Source organism: Protopterus annectens, chromosome 4.part0, assembly GCF_019279795.1.
Source record: "Protopterus annectens isolate FY-2018-M chromosome 4.part0, PAN1.0, whole genome shotgun sequence".
Taxonomy (NCBI): Eukaryota; Metazoa; Chordata; order Ceratodontiformes; family Protopteridae; genus Protopterus; species Protopterus annectens.
The window spans coordinates 1,533,173,429-1,533,194,394 of NC_056733.1; the positions used below are offsets into that span (position 1 = coordinate 1,533,173,429).

At 41.3% G+C, this 20,966-nt stretch overlaps 1 protein-coding gene across 1 annotated transcript in view; it reads left to right on the forward strand.

Moving 5' to 3' along the window:
- Nucleotides 1–20,966, forward strand: part of LOC122800187 (cadherin-related family member 2-like) — a 114,916-nt gene that overhangs the window by 17,023 nt on the left and 76,927 nt on the right. The window contains exon 2 of the mRNA XM_044069692.1: nt 3,235–3,318. Within this exon, the coding sequence (XP_043925627.1) occupies nt 3,235–3,318 (84 nt within the window). The remainder of the gene's footprint in view (nt 1–3,234; nt 3,319–20,966) is intronic.

Below are 20,966 nucleotides of genomic sequence, written 5' to 3' on the forward strand. Positions count from 1 at the left end.
ATAAATGCTATTATAGCTTTCAAAGACCTTCTGCAACCAGGTCAACTATTGATAAGAATGGACAACACCACAGTAATGTGGTACATAAACAAACAGGGAGGAACACATTCATACCCCCTATGCAGACTGGCCATGTCACTTTGGAACATGGCCATGGACTTACAAATCAAGCTACAAGCACAGTACTTGCCAGGCAAGGAAAACACGCTGGCAGACAACCTAAGCAGAAATATGACAGATCCACACGAATGGAAGTTGCATCCTCAAGTTTTTACAGAGATAATCCAAGCATGGGGAAGGCCAGACATAGATCTCTTTGCCTCCCACAAAAATCACCAATTGACAAAATTCTGCTCAAGGATTTTTCATCCAAAAGCCTGCAGAGTGGACGCTCTCTCTTTCAGTTGGACATCAATGACAGTTTATGCCTTCCCACCTCTTCCTCTGCTGCCCAAAGTTCTATTGAAAACCAGAGCAGACAGACCAAAGATGATTCTCATTGCTCCAGACTGGCCAAGACAACACTGGTACCCACTCCTGAGGAGCCTGACACATTCCCCACCATGGACCCTGCCTCTAATGCCTCTTCTCCTGACTCAGCACAGCTTCAAAACTCTTCACAGTCATCTAAAAACACTCAATTTAGCCGCACAGAAGATTCCTTAGCATCACAACAGACTCTACTCTCCAAGGAGGTGCAGGATGTCATTTTGGAGGCCAGAAGGCCATCTACTAGAAAAGCTTACTCCACAAAATGGAAACGGTTTTGTGTCTGGAATGAGAAAAAGGGCCAGGATCCTGGAAAACTGAATTTACCTCAAATATTACAGTATCTAGCTGAGCTGCTAAGCAGTGGACTTTCATTCTCCTCCATCAAAAGCCATGCCTCACCCATTTCTGCAGAATACAACACTGATCCACCCTTATTCTCTCAACCCCTCTTAAGACAGTTCCTCAGAGGGGCTAAGAATCTAAAACCCCCAAGGAAACAACCAATACCTGCTTGGGATCTCAATTTCATTCTGGAAAAACTGACCTTGCCTCCTTTTGAGCCAGTTGCCTCATCAGATTTGCAATATTTGTCCTGGAAAACAGCTTTCCTTCTGGCTATTACCTCAGCTTGTAGAGTTTCAGAACTACAAGCTCTCATGGCTGTGCAGCCTTTTATCATCTTCCATCAGGACAGAGTTTCATTACGAACCAACCCGTCCTTTATGCCAAAAGTGGTATCCAGGGTAGCTTTGAATCAGGCCATACACTTACCTACCTTTTATCCTAATCCTCAAAACAAAGGGGAGAGATTACTACATTCCTTGGACATCCACAGACAACTGTGTTATTATTTGGACAGAACAAAGCCTTTCAGAAAATCAGAACAGCTCTTTGTGTCCTATACTATAGGAGCTCAAGGAAAGCCAATTGCCAAATAGACAATCTCAAAATGGATAGCCCACTGCATACGCTTTTGCTATTATTTTCATGGCAAAACTGTACCTACAGGCATCAGATCTCACTCCCCAAGGGCCACGGCTACCTCTGCAGCCTTTCTTAGAGGAGTTCCTACCAAAGATATTTTAGAAGCAGCCACTTGGAGTTCTGTGCATACCTTCTCCAAGCACTACCACCTTCCACTATACTCCAAATCTAGAGTGGGCTTTGCCACTGCAGTCTTGCAGGGCATTCTGGCTCCTCCTAGTTCCACCTAGTGCCTACCACCCTTTTCTTAGCTTTGGGATTCTACCCATCTGTTATGACTGCAGCTGTATGCACGATGAACATAGTACAGTTTTGTACCTACCATAAATGTAGATGTTCGAGTGCTAATACAGCTGCAGTCCAGGTTTCCCTCCCTCCTTCCCCTTTGGGACAGGCCTATTGGTTAACATATCCTCATGCAACCAGATTGGGGTATTCATTCATGATGTATTTGCTTGCACTACTGTATTTTGATTATATGGCATTGCTTTATTACACAAATTTATGTATTGCCTTCCTTCTGGAGGCACCTGACATCTGGGGCAAGAAAAACTGAAGAAAATGGCGTTGGCTGGTTCTTTTATACCCCTGTTGCACTGACATCAGGGAAGAAGTGACGACAACCGACGCCGGACCTAGACTTTGGAATTTGGCCGACTGAGGACCCGCCTGACGGCAGGAGAACCCATCTGTTATGACTGTAGCTGTATTAGCACTCGAACATCTACATTTATGGTAGGTACAAAACTGTACTTTTCCTTTACTGCATTGTAGCATGACCTCAGAGTTGGTATATTTAAAGAGCAGGGGGTGTGGGGGGGTGCAGGGGGGCTTTCCCCCCTGCATATACCCTTTTTTTTTCTTTTTCCTTTTTTTTATTGTTTTATGCATACTCAAAGTTCGGTAACTTTGGACATATGTGTTCATACATATGTCAATCAAAGTTACGGAACTTCGACTATGTAATATAGACCCGAAAAAACGTAATGCCAAATTCTAGTATACCCGAAATACATACCGAATTCGAAATTCTCTACCTGTCTGGATCTAGGAACAAGTATTAACATGGACTGAGAAGGGGGGCAAGATTTTACCAGTCACAAATATTGGTGTTCAACATTTTCACTGTTTGGACTTCGCGCAAGTTGGAGTCGACCAAGTGCAAGTCACTAAAATGATAGTAAACCCATCTTTATATGTTGGTCACGTGTAACATGTATTGGATGATTAGCAGCTTTGGCCAACTTGAGTACTCATAAAAAAGTCCTGGACCTGTTTACTTTCCACATTCAGCAGTAAGTAATATGGATTCTGGATATTCCTACTGGTGAAGTCAGCTTGTTCTTTGGTGGTCATTGCTCTGATAGCTACGATGTGCATGACTCTTGCTGTGAAAAGCTGTGTGTGCAAACTCTAAAAGCTCTCTGACAATTGCTGGGCACTGAGAAGAGATGGTAAAAGGACAAGAATGAACATGAAAAAGAATCACTGACATCCTACGCAAGAGAGTAGCTATCAATATCAGATTTATGCATCCTGTGTTAAGTATTTACTGTTTTACCAGACTGTATGACATCCTCATCTGTGCTTCACTTTGAATGTTTAAGTTTATCAACTTGTACAATGTATCAGCATATAGCCAAAAGGTATATTAAGTTAGTAATATAAAACTATGAATTTCAGCAGACAAGCATGCAGCACAAATGCTTTTAAAGGGTGATTAGCTAAGCAGCTATTTTCTTTCCTCATCCTCTTTAGAGCTAACCCAATGTTGGACATGAATATTGACCTCAGTACAGATCTGGGATATGAAGAAGAATCCAATACTGATGATCGTACAAGGTATGATATATCTTTATTTTTAGTGCTTCAGATTATACCATTACATTTGTTTCCGGTCTTCAATGGAGTCTGTAAGCAACTTAATAAAACCAGGTGACAATTAATTGCTGGCACAAGAATCTTCTGTTATGGCTGAGTTATTACTATTTCCTTATCCTGAACACATTTTCCTTTTTAATTTACTTCTTCTATAATAGCAAACGCAGTAATCTTAAGTGTCTTTCTTTAGAAGATGACCAAAGGGTGCATTTTACTTAAGTGATAAGTTTAGGGTTATAGGTAGGCAAATGGATGTTAGTGGAATCAAACTCAAGACTACAGGATGAAACTCCTTGAAAACTTGTGTTTAATTTTTTAAAATTAAACCTCCTGATAACTTGCATTTAAACATGCTTAATAGCTAAAAAACATCAGTGATTATCAATGAAATACCCTGGTCTCTACATTTAGTAATTGAATGCAGTCAACATTAAGAGAAGCAAAAGTCACTGGTAGATTCAATTCACAATTCCATTTTTTTCCAGTGATTAACAACAGCACCGGCAAGATCATATGCCCTCTTTGGCATGCATATGTCCAGACACATGCAACAACTGGTATGCCCACAAAGTTACATTGCTAAAAGGATACAAGGCCAAAACAGCATGTCCTGCATCGACCAACTCAAATCCTTGTCACTATACTCTGTATCTGACAGACTGCTAAGAGGTAATCTGTGTCTGGCATACAAGGCATCCTCTGACCCAGTACTGATGGATTTACTGTACATCAGCTAGTCAAATGGCATCAGAAGTATTCAGTGTAGGGGTTTAAACCTCTATTGTAACATCAATAGAACAGTTTGGAAGGACAGGAATATCTCACAAAGGATACTGTTGCTCAGGAACAGACTCCCCATCCACATAAGACAAAGTTCATCCCTGTCAATATTCAAATGCATCTTGGGTTTATGAAGCCTGCCTCCTGTTCTACTAATTGACAGAGCCGGCTCCTAAATGCTTTATCTAATACATGGGTCCTCTCAAATTATATATTGTATGATCCCAGTTATTCTCATTAGAGGTAATATATAATTATCAACCGTGGGATGGCTAAGGCCAATCTCTAACCAAATGGGATAGATTAACTTGAGCACAAAAAAGGGAAACTAGCTGAGCTTAAAATGACTCAAAAAGACAACTAGCATAGCACTTATCTATGAACCTATGAACCTGTGATGATACCCATCACACCTTCAGATAGCTGAGACCTTCCCGCTTGTCCTGCTAGCAATGCAATTAGAAAAAGTAAAGTACAGGCATTTAAGGAATGTGTACGTTGTGTATGTGTGCACATGCACACACATGCACTCGTGCACACACACACACACACACACACACACACACACACACACACACACACACACACACACACACACGCACGCACACACACACACACACACACACACACACACACACACACACACACACACACACACACACACACACACACACACACGCACACACACACACACACACAAAACCTTTTACTCACAGAGAATGACGTAATGCATAATAGCCTCAATGCAAGATAAAAGGAAAGCAAGCAACTTTAATATTAGTTCTGACTTTTAATCTGCCCCTATTTCCCCCAGACACCTTGCTGCCTATTTGCAAATATTATTAAGGTCACACAGATGATGGTGAATACTTTAATTAAAGAGTTTACAAATGCTAATTTGAAACATCTACCACCATAACAAATACTGACTGATGCTTGCCAGGTTCACTTTTATGCATATCAACAGGAACCTCGGGTAATAGCACACTGTGGTAAAAGGGCTTCTTTATATCCAGAGCCATGGACAAGGGTAAGGTAGCCCACACAGCCTATCCAGACCTTGCCAAGGCCATTGACACCATCCCCCACTCTGGAATCATAGATAAACTTACTAAGCTGGGCATTAATTCCTATGTCACCCAATGGGTTGCTAACTGGCTTACTGATAAAACCCACACTGTAAAAGTAGCCGACTCCAAATCCAGCTCCAGACAAGTGACAAGTGGAGTACCTCAGAGTTCAGTCCTGGGACCACTCTTGTTTGGCATCTACGTCTCTGAAGTACTGGCCAACACTAAGGGACTCTGGCTACCAAAGTTTGCAGATGACTGCAAACTGGGAGCCATTATTGTATCCCCAAATTATGTGAATACTCTACAAAAGGCCTTACAGAAACAGATGCTTGATGCCAGAGCCATGGGCTCAAGCTCTATGCCAAGAAATGTATAGTTATCTCCTTTGAGGAAAAACATGTACCCGTGAATTACCATTTAGGTGGCAGTACACTAAACACCGAAAGTGTGATAAGAGACTTAGGGACACAGGTGGACAGTGGTCTCACCTTCGATAACTACATCGCCACAACAGTCAGGAAATCCTTCTATGTGGCACACCTCATCACTAAGGGCTTTTCAACCAGAAAAAAGGAGGTCATTGTCCCACTGTACTCATCCCTCATTAGACCCATTATAGAATACAACGCCCCGTTTGGTATGTACCTCTCAAGACATCTGCAACAACTGGAAAGGCCGCAGAAATATCTCACTAAAAGAATCACAGGCCTAAAGCAGATGCCCTACGCTGACCACCTTAAAAAACTCCAGCTATACTTTTGCATATCGTCTACTCTGAGGCGATCTCTGCTCAACATACAAGGCCATGTCAAACCCAGAGCTGTTGGACATGCTACACTTAAAGAAATCCCAATCCCTCAGAGCCCCATGCTCCAGGGATCTAAACCTTGTCATCACAATAAACAAAACATGCTGGTGGGATAGGTTCCTGACCCAGAGACTCCCCAGACTCTGGAATAGATTGCCCATACATGTCAAGCAGAGTGCCTCTTTGGCCCTCTTCAAAAGGAAAAAAGGAACCTTGACAATTGGATGGGAGAAAGGAAATTCACCCCAGGGATCACATCAGTCGCTCTGCTAGACAGGGGTCCAGGGAAGTAAATAGTGTGGGAAGAAATAGCCAGGGAATTGTTATGGCTAGGCTTGTATAGGCCCTAGGGCTGATAGCCTAGTACCAACCTATGAAGCTGTATTGACCAGTTCAATTTCATCTTTGACCATGGTAATAAGTTCAGTGATTCCACAACATTAACTACATGCAGTTCTTGTTTACATAGCTCTTTAGCCCCACAAGTGCAATGTTATCCTACATAAGTACTTGTTTACTTAGTTCTGTAACCCCACAAGCTTTCTGACAAGTTCTGATAAGCAATGGCATATCATGGGTTTAAAGAAGCCTTTCCTGTTGACTGAAAAAGGTAACCTGAAAATATCAGCTTAAAATTTCACTTTTTCATTTGCACCTTCATTACCCAAACCTCTTTCCAAAACTAAGTTACCAGTGGTACAGCCAAATTAGCCTCCTAATTTAACTCTCAGGTTTTTATAAAAGTAAGTGCTACGTCATAAAATACAATGGAAAAAAAGTTTCTGTAATCAGTCAAGTTAAATGAAAAAGACAGTGAATAATTTAACTGCAATTTTCTAATAGGTTCATAGGTTGTAGTAGCTTAAGCATGTTCAGATGTGGCTAGCTATAAGATATAGACAGATGAAACCCTAACTGTATGTACATCAGGTGTTGTGGGTTGAAGCAGTGTTCCTTATGCTGGAGTAGCTGGCAGGGAAATGTTGTAGAGTACAATTTGTTGACTTACCCATCCTGTAGGAGAAAGATGATGCTTAGACTTTAGGGAACACCCCATATTTAGGTTCATAGGTTCGTACTAGGCTATCTGCCCTGGGGCATTTATAAGCCTAGCCAGAGTGTGTGTGGTTTTCACCACCCCTTAGGATGAGAATACTATGCCCTTTTAGGGTTTAGTTTACTGTGCCTCTGTCTAGTAGTGACACAGAGATGACCCCCGGGGTAAACCTACGATCTCCCATCCACTCGTCAAGATTTCTCTTGAATAGAGTTAGTGAGGGGCTCTGCCTAACATGGATTGGGATTCTGTTTCAGAGTGTAGGGAGCCTCTGGGTTATTAATCTGTCCCTCCAGCACATCCTATTTATTTCTGTGTTGAGGTTTAAGTCTCTTGCTCCCGTGGCTCTAGTGGATTTGGATTTACTGAGGTGGAGCATGTCCATTAATTCCGGATTGGACATGGCCTTGTACGTCAGGTACAGATCACCTCTGAGTAGTCGGTATGCGACTGAATAGAGCTGGAGTTTTTTCAGTCGGGCAGCATATGACATATGTTTAAGACCCTTTATTCTCTTGGTGAGGAACTTTTGGGGTCTTTCCAACTGCTGCAGGTGTCGGGTAAGATACATCCCAAATGGGGCATTGTACTCAATCATTGGCCTGATAAGAGAAGAGTACAGGGGCACAATGACCTCTTTTGATCTAGATGTGAAACCCTTCATGATAAGGTAGGCAATATAGAAGGCCTTCCTAACCACGTTGGCAATGTGAGTGTCATTTGAGGCTTTGGTATGGACTGAGTAATGTAGGAAGGAGGGATTGCTCTTGTTAGTAAGGTTATTGAAAGGATGTATGATCAATTGCCCAGAGTTGGTGATTCACCAGCTTGTGCCCTTGAATGTCTCAATGTTGGCACACATTTGGGATGGTTGGAAAGTTCAGGAGTGTGTTAAAAATTCTGAGAAACTTAGGATGCTTGCCTCCAGTAGCACAACTCTCACCTCCCATCAGTGACAGATGCTATTCCACCAGAACTGAAGAATAAGTTAATCATACTGATGGATTGGATGGACCAGATGGAAAGGAGGAGGTAAGCAACAAAATATAAATGTGTAAACCACACTCAAAGAAACAAACAGCAGTCTTTTACCACAAGAACGTCAGACCAGTAAATCCACAAAATCTTCGCCGATAACACGATGAATTATCAGGAGTCTGTCTTCCTTCTTTTTTCTTTTAATAAAAAGCACCAACAGCAACATAGCAGCACCATACAGCAGTATATAATCCACAGGTTAATTTCTCTAGCGCCTCGGCTTTCACAGCCTTTTCAGAGTGCACGTTTTATCACAAATATACCTTCCTTTTATACAATTTGGTAAGAGCACACCCCGCAATCTTTCAATTATTTCTAATTGCATCTTAAAGACATATCCTAAAAAACTTTTCCATTTACACCACTTATTTAAACCTTTTGGACATACAGTATTATATTTTAAAATAAACAAAGATTCTTTCTGTCTTAATTCATACTTCAACCCCTCTGGTGTTAAAAAAACATCCTTACACTGTTCCAATATTGTTGCTTGTAACCCCTGAGGATTCCCCTCATGAAATTTATGAAAATGTTCCTCCACTGGGTTAACTAACCTACCTTTTTTTATATCTCTCACATGCTCTTTAAGTCTCACTGAAAATTTTCTCTTGCTTTCACTTATATAATATTTGTTACATGGGAACCTCAGCCCATATATTATACCTGCAGTGTTACATCTAAAATTACCATGTTCTTGATATTTTCTACCATTAATTTTAGAAAAAGTTCTAACAATAAATTGGCATACCGCACAACAAAATATAAATGTTTACCGAGAAGCAAAAAGGTGCTAATGAAGATTATGAAAGGTCTTTGTGCTTGACTGATAGTTGTGATAATCCATGCAAATGGGCCAAAGAGAAGATGACAACTCACCTGCCAAGCTGACAGATGACTGACTCATACATAGAACAGGGCACAAATGTGTGTGCATTTGTGTGTATACATGTATAGATAGATAGATAGATAGATAGATAGATAGATAGATAGATAGGTAGGTAGATAGATAGATAGATAGATAGATAGATAGATAGATAGATAGATAGATAGATAGATAGATAGATAGATAGGTAGGTAGATAAATAGATAGATAGATAGAGATACAGAAAGAGAGAGATAAGTATAGATATGTATGGATGTGCTTTTTGTCAACGTACTTTGTCAAACAAACAAAATCAATGACAATCCGATGTATAAGACTGCACAATCCCAGAGATTGAAGAATATGCCCTTTCCCTATAACTATGCAGTCTCTGAGTTAGTATGTGGTTAGCAGGGGGTGCAGTTGTCATCACAGCTGTATGCTAAACATTGTTGCTTAAAACATCAACAATTTGTTTAAAATTTTATTGTGTCAATGCTAGTGATGTTGACCTGTGTGTATGTGTGTGTGTGTGTGTGTGTGTGTGTGTGTGTGTGTGTGTGTGTGTGTGTGTGTGTGTTTATGGGCAGAAATTAACTGTAGCATGCAGCGTTCATTCCCCAGAGACAAACTCAACATTCTGCTGGTTGTCTGTGTCAGAGACCCCCCCCCTTAGCCCTATAATCATTATATGATTTATTCAAAGTCCACCCATAAATTCCTGTGGCATATCCATGTATATGCCAACACAATAAGTACAGGCTACCTCTACCCCAATGTGGGTGGTCTTGCACAAACCAGATGTTGTAGTTGTCATCAAATCATTAATTAAATCCTAAATATTTAATCAGCAATTTAATCTTATTAATCTTAATATATAGCTATGATTCAGTAAAAACATGCCACAGCACACTGAAGTGAAGACCATTACCTTTGTTTCCTCTTCGTTGTGTCTTCTACTTCCCTCATCCTACCCTTCAAAATGGAAACACAAAAAAATTCTTATGAACATGCTAAAAATTGCAGACACTCAATTAATCTCCATAGTTATAAGAGGGCTTTTCAGTGATTATTGGCAGTAACCTTACAGGGAAACTAACAGATACAGTAGGAATTCATAATTTTACCATGTTCCTATATCTCACTGCTTGTGGGGATAACAAAACTGGTGAAAATATTGTAATTAATATAATATTATACCTTTTCACTCATCATATCTGAGAGGCCAGAATTATGCCAGCTGCAACTAACGACTAAACATTAACCAGAATTCATAGCATGTTGACCTTCCATAAAACAAAGCAAAAGGTGTGCTATTTGGGCAAAACAGAAACTAGACTGAGTTCTACAAAATTCCAGAAACCACAACTCATTTCCATAATATTGCCTTTTGGTACAACAAACACTCAAACTTTTAGTTATACATCACTGATGTTAGAACAAAATTCATCAAACCTCTTTTTTTTGGCAAGGAAAATTCACATTACCTATCCTCTAATGTCACAGTAAATATAGGAAAAGAAATCTGCTTCTAGCTTATTTGAAATATGGACTCCCAGATATTACTTCTCTTTCGGCTGTTCCCATTAGGGGTTGCCAGAGCGGATCATCTGTTTCCATTTCTTCCTGTCCTCTATAGCTATATTATCTATATATTATCTATATCTATATAATATCTGGACTCCCAGATATTGCTGCATGTTCCAAAAGAACTTCTCTACACTTCAAATGACCTGTAATCAAATTTGACAATTGCACTTTTGCCTTAATCTGAACATCACTGTCACACCTTCTTTAAAGCAATATGGCTCCATATAAAACAACAGGATAAATAACCTCTATGTTCTGTATTTGAACTCCTAAAACTGCTGAACAATCAATACAATAGGTTACAGTCTTAAATATTATAATTTATTTCTACAGTACACTGCAAACTCCACACATAAATACACAGACAGACACACACACACACACACACACACACACACACACACACACACACACACACACACACACACACACACACAGACACACACACACACACACACACACACACACACATACACACACACACACACACACACACACACACACACACACACACACACACACACACACACACACACACACACACACACACACACACAAATTTTGCTGAGCATAGCTTTTTAAATACATGTCCTCCTCTTGCTCCAGTAAACACTTAAAATTGTAAAGCATCACTTATTTCATGCTTTTGTGTACTTCACTGGGGAGTCTATCCATCCTAGGAATCTTCACATTTATCATGCATCTTTTCAGTATGTGAATTCCCTCAAAGGTTAATCTAGCAGCTATGATCATAGAAGAATACTAACCCTGCAACCCTAAGGAGCATTTTTAAGCCTAGCCATTAAAAAGGTAATGGTCTCATATTGTGTGTGTGTGTGTGCGTGTGTGTGTGTGTGTGTGTGTGTGTGTGTGTGTGTGTGTGTGGTAAAGCCTTATTAAGTTAAGTTAAGTTAGAAACCTCAAGGATGGTGTGCAACAGTTTGCTGAATGGATCATTCACCAGGTAGATGATATGGTAAAGTTGCTGGCTGACAAATTCATTTCCAACTATATCAAGAGAGCATATCCTAGCTGTACTTGGTAAAGCCAAGAACACAGCCTCAGTGGAACCCAGTAATATCCACTGATTCCTCCAGAATTGGGCCTTGGGCTAACAACATGAGCCAATAAAACCCATACCTGCTACAGAAACAATGAGCGTTGAAAAGTGCTTGTTGCCCGATGTACCACATGGTGTGTAAATGGGAAAGAACGAGAGAGAGAGAGAGAAATTCCTCCCAACTAATGCTTGTGTAGTGGGATAATAACTTGTCAGCACCACTGGAGTCCCTGTTTAACTATTGACTCATAACTGGTTTTGTGCCTCAAGAATGGAGGACTGCAACTGTCATCCCCCTTCATAAGAGGCGACCATCAACAGAGCTAGGAAACTGCAGACCCATTAGTTTGACTAGTCTTATTTACCAAGCCATGGAAAAAATTATCTTGAAAAGCATCAACAAAGACATATAAGACCTCCAGATGCTGGATCTATCCCAGTTTGGCTTTGTGAAAGGAAGTCATGGCTACTGAACATAGTGGACTTCTTTGAAAAGGTCAGGAAGCCAATGGACAGGGTAAAGCAGTGCATACTGCCTATACTGAGCTGGCTAAGATATTTGATACAATACCCTCACACAGGAATTGCTAACAAACTTAAGGGCTAGGCATCAACCCCTTTATAATGCACTGGGTAGACAACTGGCTCATGGTTATTACACAGGAGTTAGTATCCTTGATGCCACCTCCAAAAAGTAGCTGGTAACCAGTGGAGTCCCTCAGTGCTCTTGCTGGGCTCAGTGCCCTTTGGCCTCTGCTTCCCGGTAATCAAAGCCAATCTCAAAGGCCTCTTGCTGACCAAGTTGACAGATGATTGTAAGTTGGGGGCATAGGATCATAAGATCATAGGAGATTACTAGGCTAATGGCCCTGGGGACCTTACAAGCCTAGCCAAGAGTTTATCCCCAAAAAAGAATCCTCAGTCAGCACCTATGATTCCTGTCAATGAGGGACACAGGTGGAACCCCTGGGACAAATCTGTGGTTTCCCATCCACTCATCAAGGTTGCCCTTGAAGAGGGCAGGCAACGTACTCTGTTTGACATGTATGGAAACTCCATTCGAGAAACTGGGCAGTCGCCTTTGGGAGACAAACCTGTCCCTCCAGCAGGTTTTGTTAATGTGCCATATTAGATATAGGCTGTTCAAATGAGTAATGCGCAATGAGTTAGACTTATGGATATGGAGCATCTCTAGTAGGACAGGGTCCAAGGTTGCCTTGTAGGCGAGACACAGATCACCTTTGAGCAATCTGCATGATACCGAGTAGAGTGATAGTGATTTGAGCCTGTCCACATAGGACAGGTGTTGGAGGCCATGGATTCTATTTGTGAGGTATTTCTGTGGCCTTTCCAGTTGTTGCAGGTGTTTGGAGAGGTAGATACCAAAAGAGGCATTGTACTCAATTATTGGCCTAATGATGGAGCAGTACAAAGATGTAATAACTTCCCTTTTTCTGGATGCAATCCATTTATTTATGAGATGGACCAAGTAAAAGGCTTTTCTGACCCCTGCCGCTACATGATGGTCGAATGTGAGATTATTGTCAACCTGTGTACCCAGGTCTCTCACCACAGGTTGTGTACTTAGGGGTTGCCACTGATGCAGTAAACAGTGGGGGCCGTGTTTGCCAAATTGTATGACAATACATTTTTTTGCATTTAACATAAAGCCATGACTTTAGCACCAGTCATTTATTGCTGTGAGACCATTTTGTATTAACATCATTTGGGGAGGCAGTGACAGCACCCAACTTACAGTCATCCACAGACTTGGTCAGCCACATGCCTTTTGTCTTTGTCTGGACCTCTGAGAAGTAGAAGCCAAATAGTAGTGGTCCCAGGACATATCTCTGGAGAACACCACTAATAACAGGTGTACTGCCGGAGATGGAGGTGCCTATTTTGACCTCATGGGTCCTATCGGTGAGCCAGATTGCCACCCACCTAATGATATTGGGATTTACGCAAAGTTGTGTTAACTTTTCAATGATGCCTGAGTGAGGGATTACATCAAAGGCTTTGGCCAAGTCAAGGTAAGCTGTATGTACTGACTTTCCTTCATCTAGGGCCTTGATGACAGTCTCAAAGAAGTCAACCAGGTTCAACAGGCAAGATCTGCCCATGCTGAATGCAAACTGGGTGGGGTCAAATGCTTGGATATTACCTATGTGCTTATTTATGAGATCCATAATAATACGCTCCATGGCTTTACAGTTCAGACTTGTCAAGCTAATGGGGTTATAGTTTCCAGGGCCAGTAGTGGCACCACCATTGTGCTTTGGGATGAAGTTCTCTACTCTGCTGGAATGAAGGCTGCACTTAGGCTGTGGCTGAAAAGGGTGCTCAATGGCAAAGCTAGCTCTTGCTGGAAATGGTGCAGAATACAGCCTGGAATGCTATCAGGTCCCATGGAAGCTGTGTTTATTGCCTTGGATAGGGTCTTTAACACTTGATCTATGGAGATATGAGTTGCAGGACAAGTATTGGGGATGTTGAAAAGGCCTTTAGGGGGAGACAGGGGGGGTGAAGTTTGCACTGAACCTGTCTGCTATCAGGTTGGCTAAGTCAACATGATCAGTGTAACTGGGACCGTTAATTACTAATTTGGAACACACCTGGGCTTTGCTGTGGGGATTTCTGACATAACTGAAGAAGGCTTTGTGGTTTCCCTTTTTCTGGAGGCTAGTTTTGATAAATAATTGGCTTAGGAGGTTTTCATTAGTGATCTAATTTGCTTATTGAGGCTAAGGAGGGAGACTTCCAATTGGGAATGTGTGCCTTTTTACCCCTGAACAGCAGTTTCTTCCTTCTGTTGTAAAGCCTGTTGATAGAGGATGTCCACCAGAGAGGTTTGTATTTCCTTGAGGAGCAGGTTTTAGTTCTGTTGGGTATGACTGAGTCCATGCAGTTGTACAGGTCCTTGTATACTGCATTGACATATTGTTCACAATAGTTGTCTGCATCCTCTGAGGGCAGCAGTGGTGTGAAGCTACTGATACCCTCCCTTATGAGGTTGTAGTCAGCTTTTGAAAAGTTTTTTTAGCCTGGTTATGGCTGGGTGCGGTTGAGCATGATAGAAACTTTGAATGAGACAGACCGATGATCTGATCTCACCAGGGAAGAACTTACAATGGGAGTGGTGCATCGGTCACCCATGTTGGTGAGAACCAAGTCCTTACTGTTATCTCCCCTTTTGGGGGATAAGACTAGCTGGTCTAGTGTGTTAGAACTGATGAAGTCAAGGAATCATAGGGTGAGTGCATTAGTGCAGGAATAGTTCACCCAGTCTATGGTGGAGTAGTTGCAATCACCAAGGATCAGGGTGTTGGGGGTACCTTGATGGAGTCAAGTAGGTTCAGGTGGGAGGAGCGGGTTTCCTAAGTCATGGAGCTGGGTCTGTAGCTGGCTATACCTTGGATGGGTGTCTTTCGAACTGTCAGTTGCACCTGGAGATTTTCTAGTGCATCCTGCTGGCAAACCAGTCTGGAGGTGTGCCCGTCCTTAATACGATAGAGACTCCACCATCCTTAGTCTTCCCAACCTCATTTTAGGGTAGGAATGTGTGAAACGAGGTATACCCTGGTAAGACAGGGGTGCTCTCTGCAGCCTTGAACCAAGTCTCCATGACTGCACAGATGTCTGCATCTCCTAGTGCAAGGAGAGCCTCCAGCAATTGCATTTTCTGGTTAAGGCTTCTTTTGTTAAGCAGCATGACCTTCAATTTGCTTTTTGACAGATATTTTATGTTGGAAGATTTGTCTTTGGGACATTGCCTAAAAAAGGCACAATGGGGGAGGCAAGAGCCTTGGTCAGAATCTGGAATTCCAGGGGTGACAGGTGGAGGCCATCTCTGGCAAAGCAGTGAGGCCTGTCAACCATGTTATCCTAGGCAGACAGATACTGGATCCCCTTGGAATGACACCAGAAACTAAGCCAATTGTTGAAGTCAATTATTTTTGTTGGTATTGTGGCATCATTCTTGGTGAAGGTAGGATGCTGCTTAGGGCTAGGGTCCTGCCTGCATGGGACACATACTCTGAGAGCTCAATCATGTCTCTCTTCATATAGCCCAGGGAGGTACGTCTCAAGCCATTCACACCAACATTGACAATGACAGAGTCATACTTGTACCTGTTGTGGAGAGAGTTAAGTGCATGTGTGATGTGGCAGATTCTGGCACCTGACAGACAACTGACTGTGACCTTCTCCTTGTCGAGTCTGGAGAGGGGGACATCTCTGTGTCTCACAACTGAGTTGCCAATGACTAGTATGTTGGGTTTATTTTTATGCCTTACGGACTGTGTTGGTTTATTGTTAAGCCTTATGGGTTGTGTTTTTAGACACTGGTGTGTTGTCTGCTGTGTAGGATATATTTGGTGTTGTGTATGGAATGTTTGTGAGTGTGTTTTGGAGGGCTCTGCTGTTTACGTAATTTTTTATTGAGGACCTCTGCATAGGTGAGTGCGTGTTGTGCTTGGCTGTGTGATGTGGGTGGTGTGGTGTTTGTGCTGGCATTCTTCTCTTTGTCAGGGGCATGAGAGAGCATGGATTCCAGGTTACCAATGTAGATGCATTTCTCATAAGTAGAAGAATTATGGCTAGGAGAAGAGGGCAGCTGCTACACTATCTCAGAATGTCCATGTTGACCAGGCTAGCAGGAGAAAATCATATGAATTGTTCAGAGATAATGTTCTGAAAACTTGGTTGGGCTAGTATTCCACCAAGATGAAAAAACTTTACAAGAAGGTCTAACAGAGGCAAATGACTGGTCCCAAAGTCATGACCTAAAACACAATGCCAAGAAATGCATTATAGTTTGTTTTGGGAAGGCTGCCACCCCTGCAAACTACACCATTAGTAAAACATCCTTAAGACTGAGTCATTGGACCCATCAGAGAGTATAAGCCCCTTCAGCATGTACCTGCAGCAACTGGAATGTCCACAAAGGTGTTTTACAAAAAGAATACAGGGAGTAAACACAATGCCGTAGGGCGATAACCTCAAAAACCTATCTCTCTACTCCATCTCATACAAACTACTGAGAGACAACCTATACTTGGCATAAAAGGCATCCTTGGACCCAGATCTGATGAACCTTTTGCAAATCCACAAAACAAACAGCATTGGAACCAAAAACTTGAATTTTGCTTGTGACATAAACAGGGCATGTTGGAAAGATAGATAAGTGTTTCAGCAAATTCCTAGTCTCTGTAATAGGTTCACCATTCTTCAAAGCCAAAAATAAACCCCTATGAAAATGTCTAAAATGCAAAACTTGTGGATCACATTTTGGTTGCATGGCTAGACTTATAAAGACCCTAGTGACCTATGAACCTATGAAATGCAGGGAAAAACATTGCTTCACAAGGGCTGGAAGCCTGTTCCAGAGAAGGGGCAGACTCTAAGACAATAACTGTCCTTCTAGCCCATCCTATTTATGTTGCAGGCTAGGTTTATGTCCCTAGATTGGATGTTCCAGGTGTTATTCATTTTGTGGATGTTCAACTGGTGCAGTATGACTGGAAGATGCTTTGTAAGCCAGGCATAGGTCATCTCTCAGCATCTTGATAGAGACTAAGGACAATACTTTGAAGCTGTCCACGTAAGACTTGCATTCTATACCATATATTCTTCTTGTGAGGAACCACTGTGGTCAATTCAGTTGTTGCATATGCTTGTTCTGGTACATGCTAAAGGGAGCATTGTACTCAGTTACTAGTCCTATATGGGTACAGTGCAATGCAACAGTGACATCTTTGGACTTGGATGCCACATCATTGCTTGAAAGTTGTGCAACATGGGATGATTTTTCTTATTACTTTAGACACATAATAGTCAAGTCATTGTCTACATGTGTTCCAAAATCCCTGACTACTGAGTCTACTTTTAGGGTTGTATTATCAATGTAGCAATTCAAATAGGTTGCTATCTTAGCAAAGGACACTATTATGTACTTCTTACCATTGAGTTTAAGACTGTAGCTCCTGCACCAGTTATTAGTATCTGTCAGGCCCTCTTGGAAGCTGTTTGAGTCTTGAGGGGATTTAATGACTAAACCTAATTTGCGATTGTCTGTGAATTTTGTCTGCTAGATGCCTTTGATGTTACCTTTGACTTCAGCAAAGTAGATGCCAAACAGGAGCAGCTTGAGAGACTTTGCTAGTGTCTGGCCTGTCTGTGGATATATACTGCCCTATTTTAACTTCTGGGGTGCTATCCCTGAGCTAGTTGGCTATCTAGTGGATGATGTAAGGGATTATACCTAATTCTTTGCACTTGCCTACAATGTCCAAGTGGAGAATTATGTCAACTGCCTTGGCCAGGTTGAGATACACAGTATGTACTCTTTTGCCCTCATCCATTGCTTTGGTGAACTTCTCAAAGAAGTCCACCAGGTTAAGTAGGAATGATCTTCCCTTGGTGAAACCAAAGTGAGTTGGATACATTGTCTGCAGCTTTCCTATATCATTATTTACCATGTCAGTGATAATTCTTTCCATGGTCTTGCATTTGAGATTATTCAGGCTTATGGATGGGTAGTTTCCTGGGTGCATGTATGTCCCATCTTTGTGTAATGGGATAATAGCTGCAGTCTTCTATTCTAATGGTATGAAACCTGTTTGGAGGCTACAATTGAGTCTAGCATCTACAGGTTCCAAAAAGGTATGCTTCATGCTATTAAGGAGGCATCCTGGGTTATTATCGGGTCCAAATGATGCAGTATCTTTTGCCCTGGGCAGTGCATTGAAGACTTGATCCTTGGTGATAGTTGCAGGAGCTATGACTGGGAGTATTTCAAATGAAGTGTTTGGGAAGAAAGCAGGGTAGAACTGGAACTGAATTTATTGGCCAGTAGGTTTGCTATGGCCTCAGGGTCAGTAGTAATGGCTCCATTTTAATTAGTTCTGCAGAGAGTTGTGTATTGCCTTTGAGGTTTTAGACATAACTGAAAAATGCATTGTGGTTGCCCTTTGCCTGGTAGGATACACTTACCTCACATTTAGCTTTGGTTGAATAAATTAGTACCCTGAGCTGTTAATTTACTTTGATGAGGGCTGTCTTACATTACTGGGCATTGAATTTTTATTTTTGTCCGAGATTTTCTTCCTTTTGTTACATAATCTATTGATGTTGCAATTCCACTAAGTTGGCTTGATCTTTGAGTTTCTCATTACTTTATTTTGGAAAGGTACAGTAACCTCTATACAGCTGTATACATGACTGTAGAGGGTTCATGTGAATGACTCACTGAAGGCAATGGTGTTCACTAGGTTAGGGGAGGCCTGAAACTTTGCCAGCGTATCACACAGAAGTAGGAATTTAGCCTTGGAATAGTTTCCAAACTTTATTTTCACTTCAAAGGAGATGGCTTTATGTCCTGATCTGACTAAGGAGGACAACATACTCAGGAGTGTGTAATGTACCTCCATGTTGGTAAGAACTAGCTCTAGGATGTTAGCACCCCTAGTGGACACCTAGAACATCTGGTCCAGGGTATTTGAGTTTATAAAGTCTAGGAATCTGTGGGACTGCACATTAGGAGCTGTGCATGATTCACAGTTTATAGTGGGGTAGTTAAAGTTGTCCATAAATATGGTGTTGGGTTGAATGGGGAGCATCTCCAATATGTTTAATTATGTGTTACAAGTTTTCTGGGTCATAGAGAGGGACATTTAGTTTTCAAGGATATGGTGTGGAACTTTGCCTACAGTAATTTAACCAAGGAGAAGCTGAAGCATGTCATACAGTTTGAACAGCCTTGAGGTGTGTTTGTTTTTAATATAAACTGAAACACCTCCACCTTTTGACCCTTGCTGAGCAGTAACAGGTCTAAATGTGTGGAAGGCATTATAACTGCACTGCCAGGTGTTTCCTGTCAAGTCAAACCATGTGTTAATGGCTGTTTGGGTGCCTACATTCACCAGGGTAGGGACAGGTTGCACGAAGTGGAGTTTCTTCATTAGACTCCTTTAGAATTTCTTGGGTTGGTTTTGCTATGTCAGAAGTTTTACTAGGCTGGTAATGCCTTACAAAGTCACTATGGAGGTCAGTAAGGTTTTGGCCAATATATGAAAGCCTAGATGGGACAGATGTAGGCCATCTCTGGTAAAGCAGCAAGTCTTTCAAGAATATCGTCCCAGGCTGATAAATATTGTACCCCCCCCAAATGACACCAAAAACTTAACAAATTATTAAAGTCATTTAAGGAGGACATCTTTCCCATAAATCAAAATGTCCCTCATCTAGGAAACAGTTCATACCTAATTTGTAGTTTAACTGAATTCTCACTAGTACTGTCTATTGTTAAGGCTGAAATAGCCTGATAGCTTAGCCGTACTACCCCGTGACCAGCCTATAGCCCCTCTACATAGATGTTTCCTATTGTAGTTTGTTGCTTTTACATCATGTGCCAGAGACAGCAGTGGTGCCAGCATCCTGATGAATATTTTTGTCCATGGAGCCACATGTTATGACCAGGCAGCACTTTTAATGGGATTCCTCATGTGAGGGGTAACAGACTCTTTCCCATCTTCTCTGAGTCTTCATATTGAATAAGAAAAAGCAATAAAGGGTCAGCCTCAAATAACCTATATAAATCAACATAACCCATGCCTTCCATGAACAGCTGAAAGAATGACTTCTCTTCTGGTATCTGAAGGTAATGAAACCTTGCTTATGGCTGCTAGAAAGTGTCCCACTATGTACAGGGTGTACTTATTGCCATCAGCACACAGCCAGTAATAATCACTAGGCTCCGAAGTCTTGACTCCATATCATGTTTGAAAGACTAAACCCCTAAAAGATCTACCTCTACCCTTTTATAATATATAATCAAAAAAATAAAAAAAGAGCAGCAACACTCTCTAATAACTATACTTTTCATTAAAATAATGCAGCACCAGAAACGGATGGTTTTAATATTTGGATAATTTGCATAATCTTTCACACTTACTTCTTATAAAGTCTGCTAAATCAAATAAACCAAGAAGATCAGCTAAACTGGGTTACTAAATAGTCTGTAATACCATTTACTATTCTGAAAGGGCAGCAAAAAAAAACATAAATTATTACAGCTTTAGCTATATTTATACCACATGTCCACTTAGTACTCATTTACCACAACAGTGTTATGCAGGAGGGAGAAAGAAAGAAAGAAAGAAAGAAGGATTTGGGTGGAGGAGATAAAGGTGTTTAAAAACTTGAAACACAATAGCAACATATTTATCCTCCTTAGTGTTCACAAATGCAACCTATTTACTGCCGTGAGCATGAGAAATGAAAATAGTAAAGTCTTTGCACTAACTAGTAATTACCTGCCTTCATATTAGTTTAATTTCTGC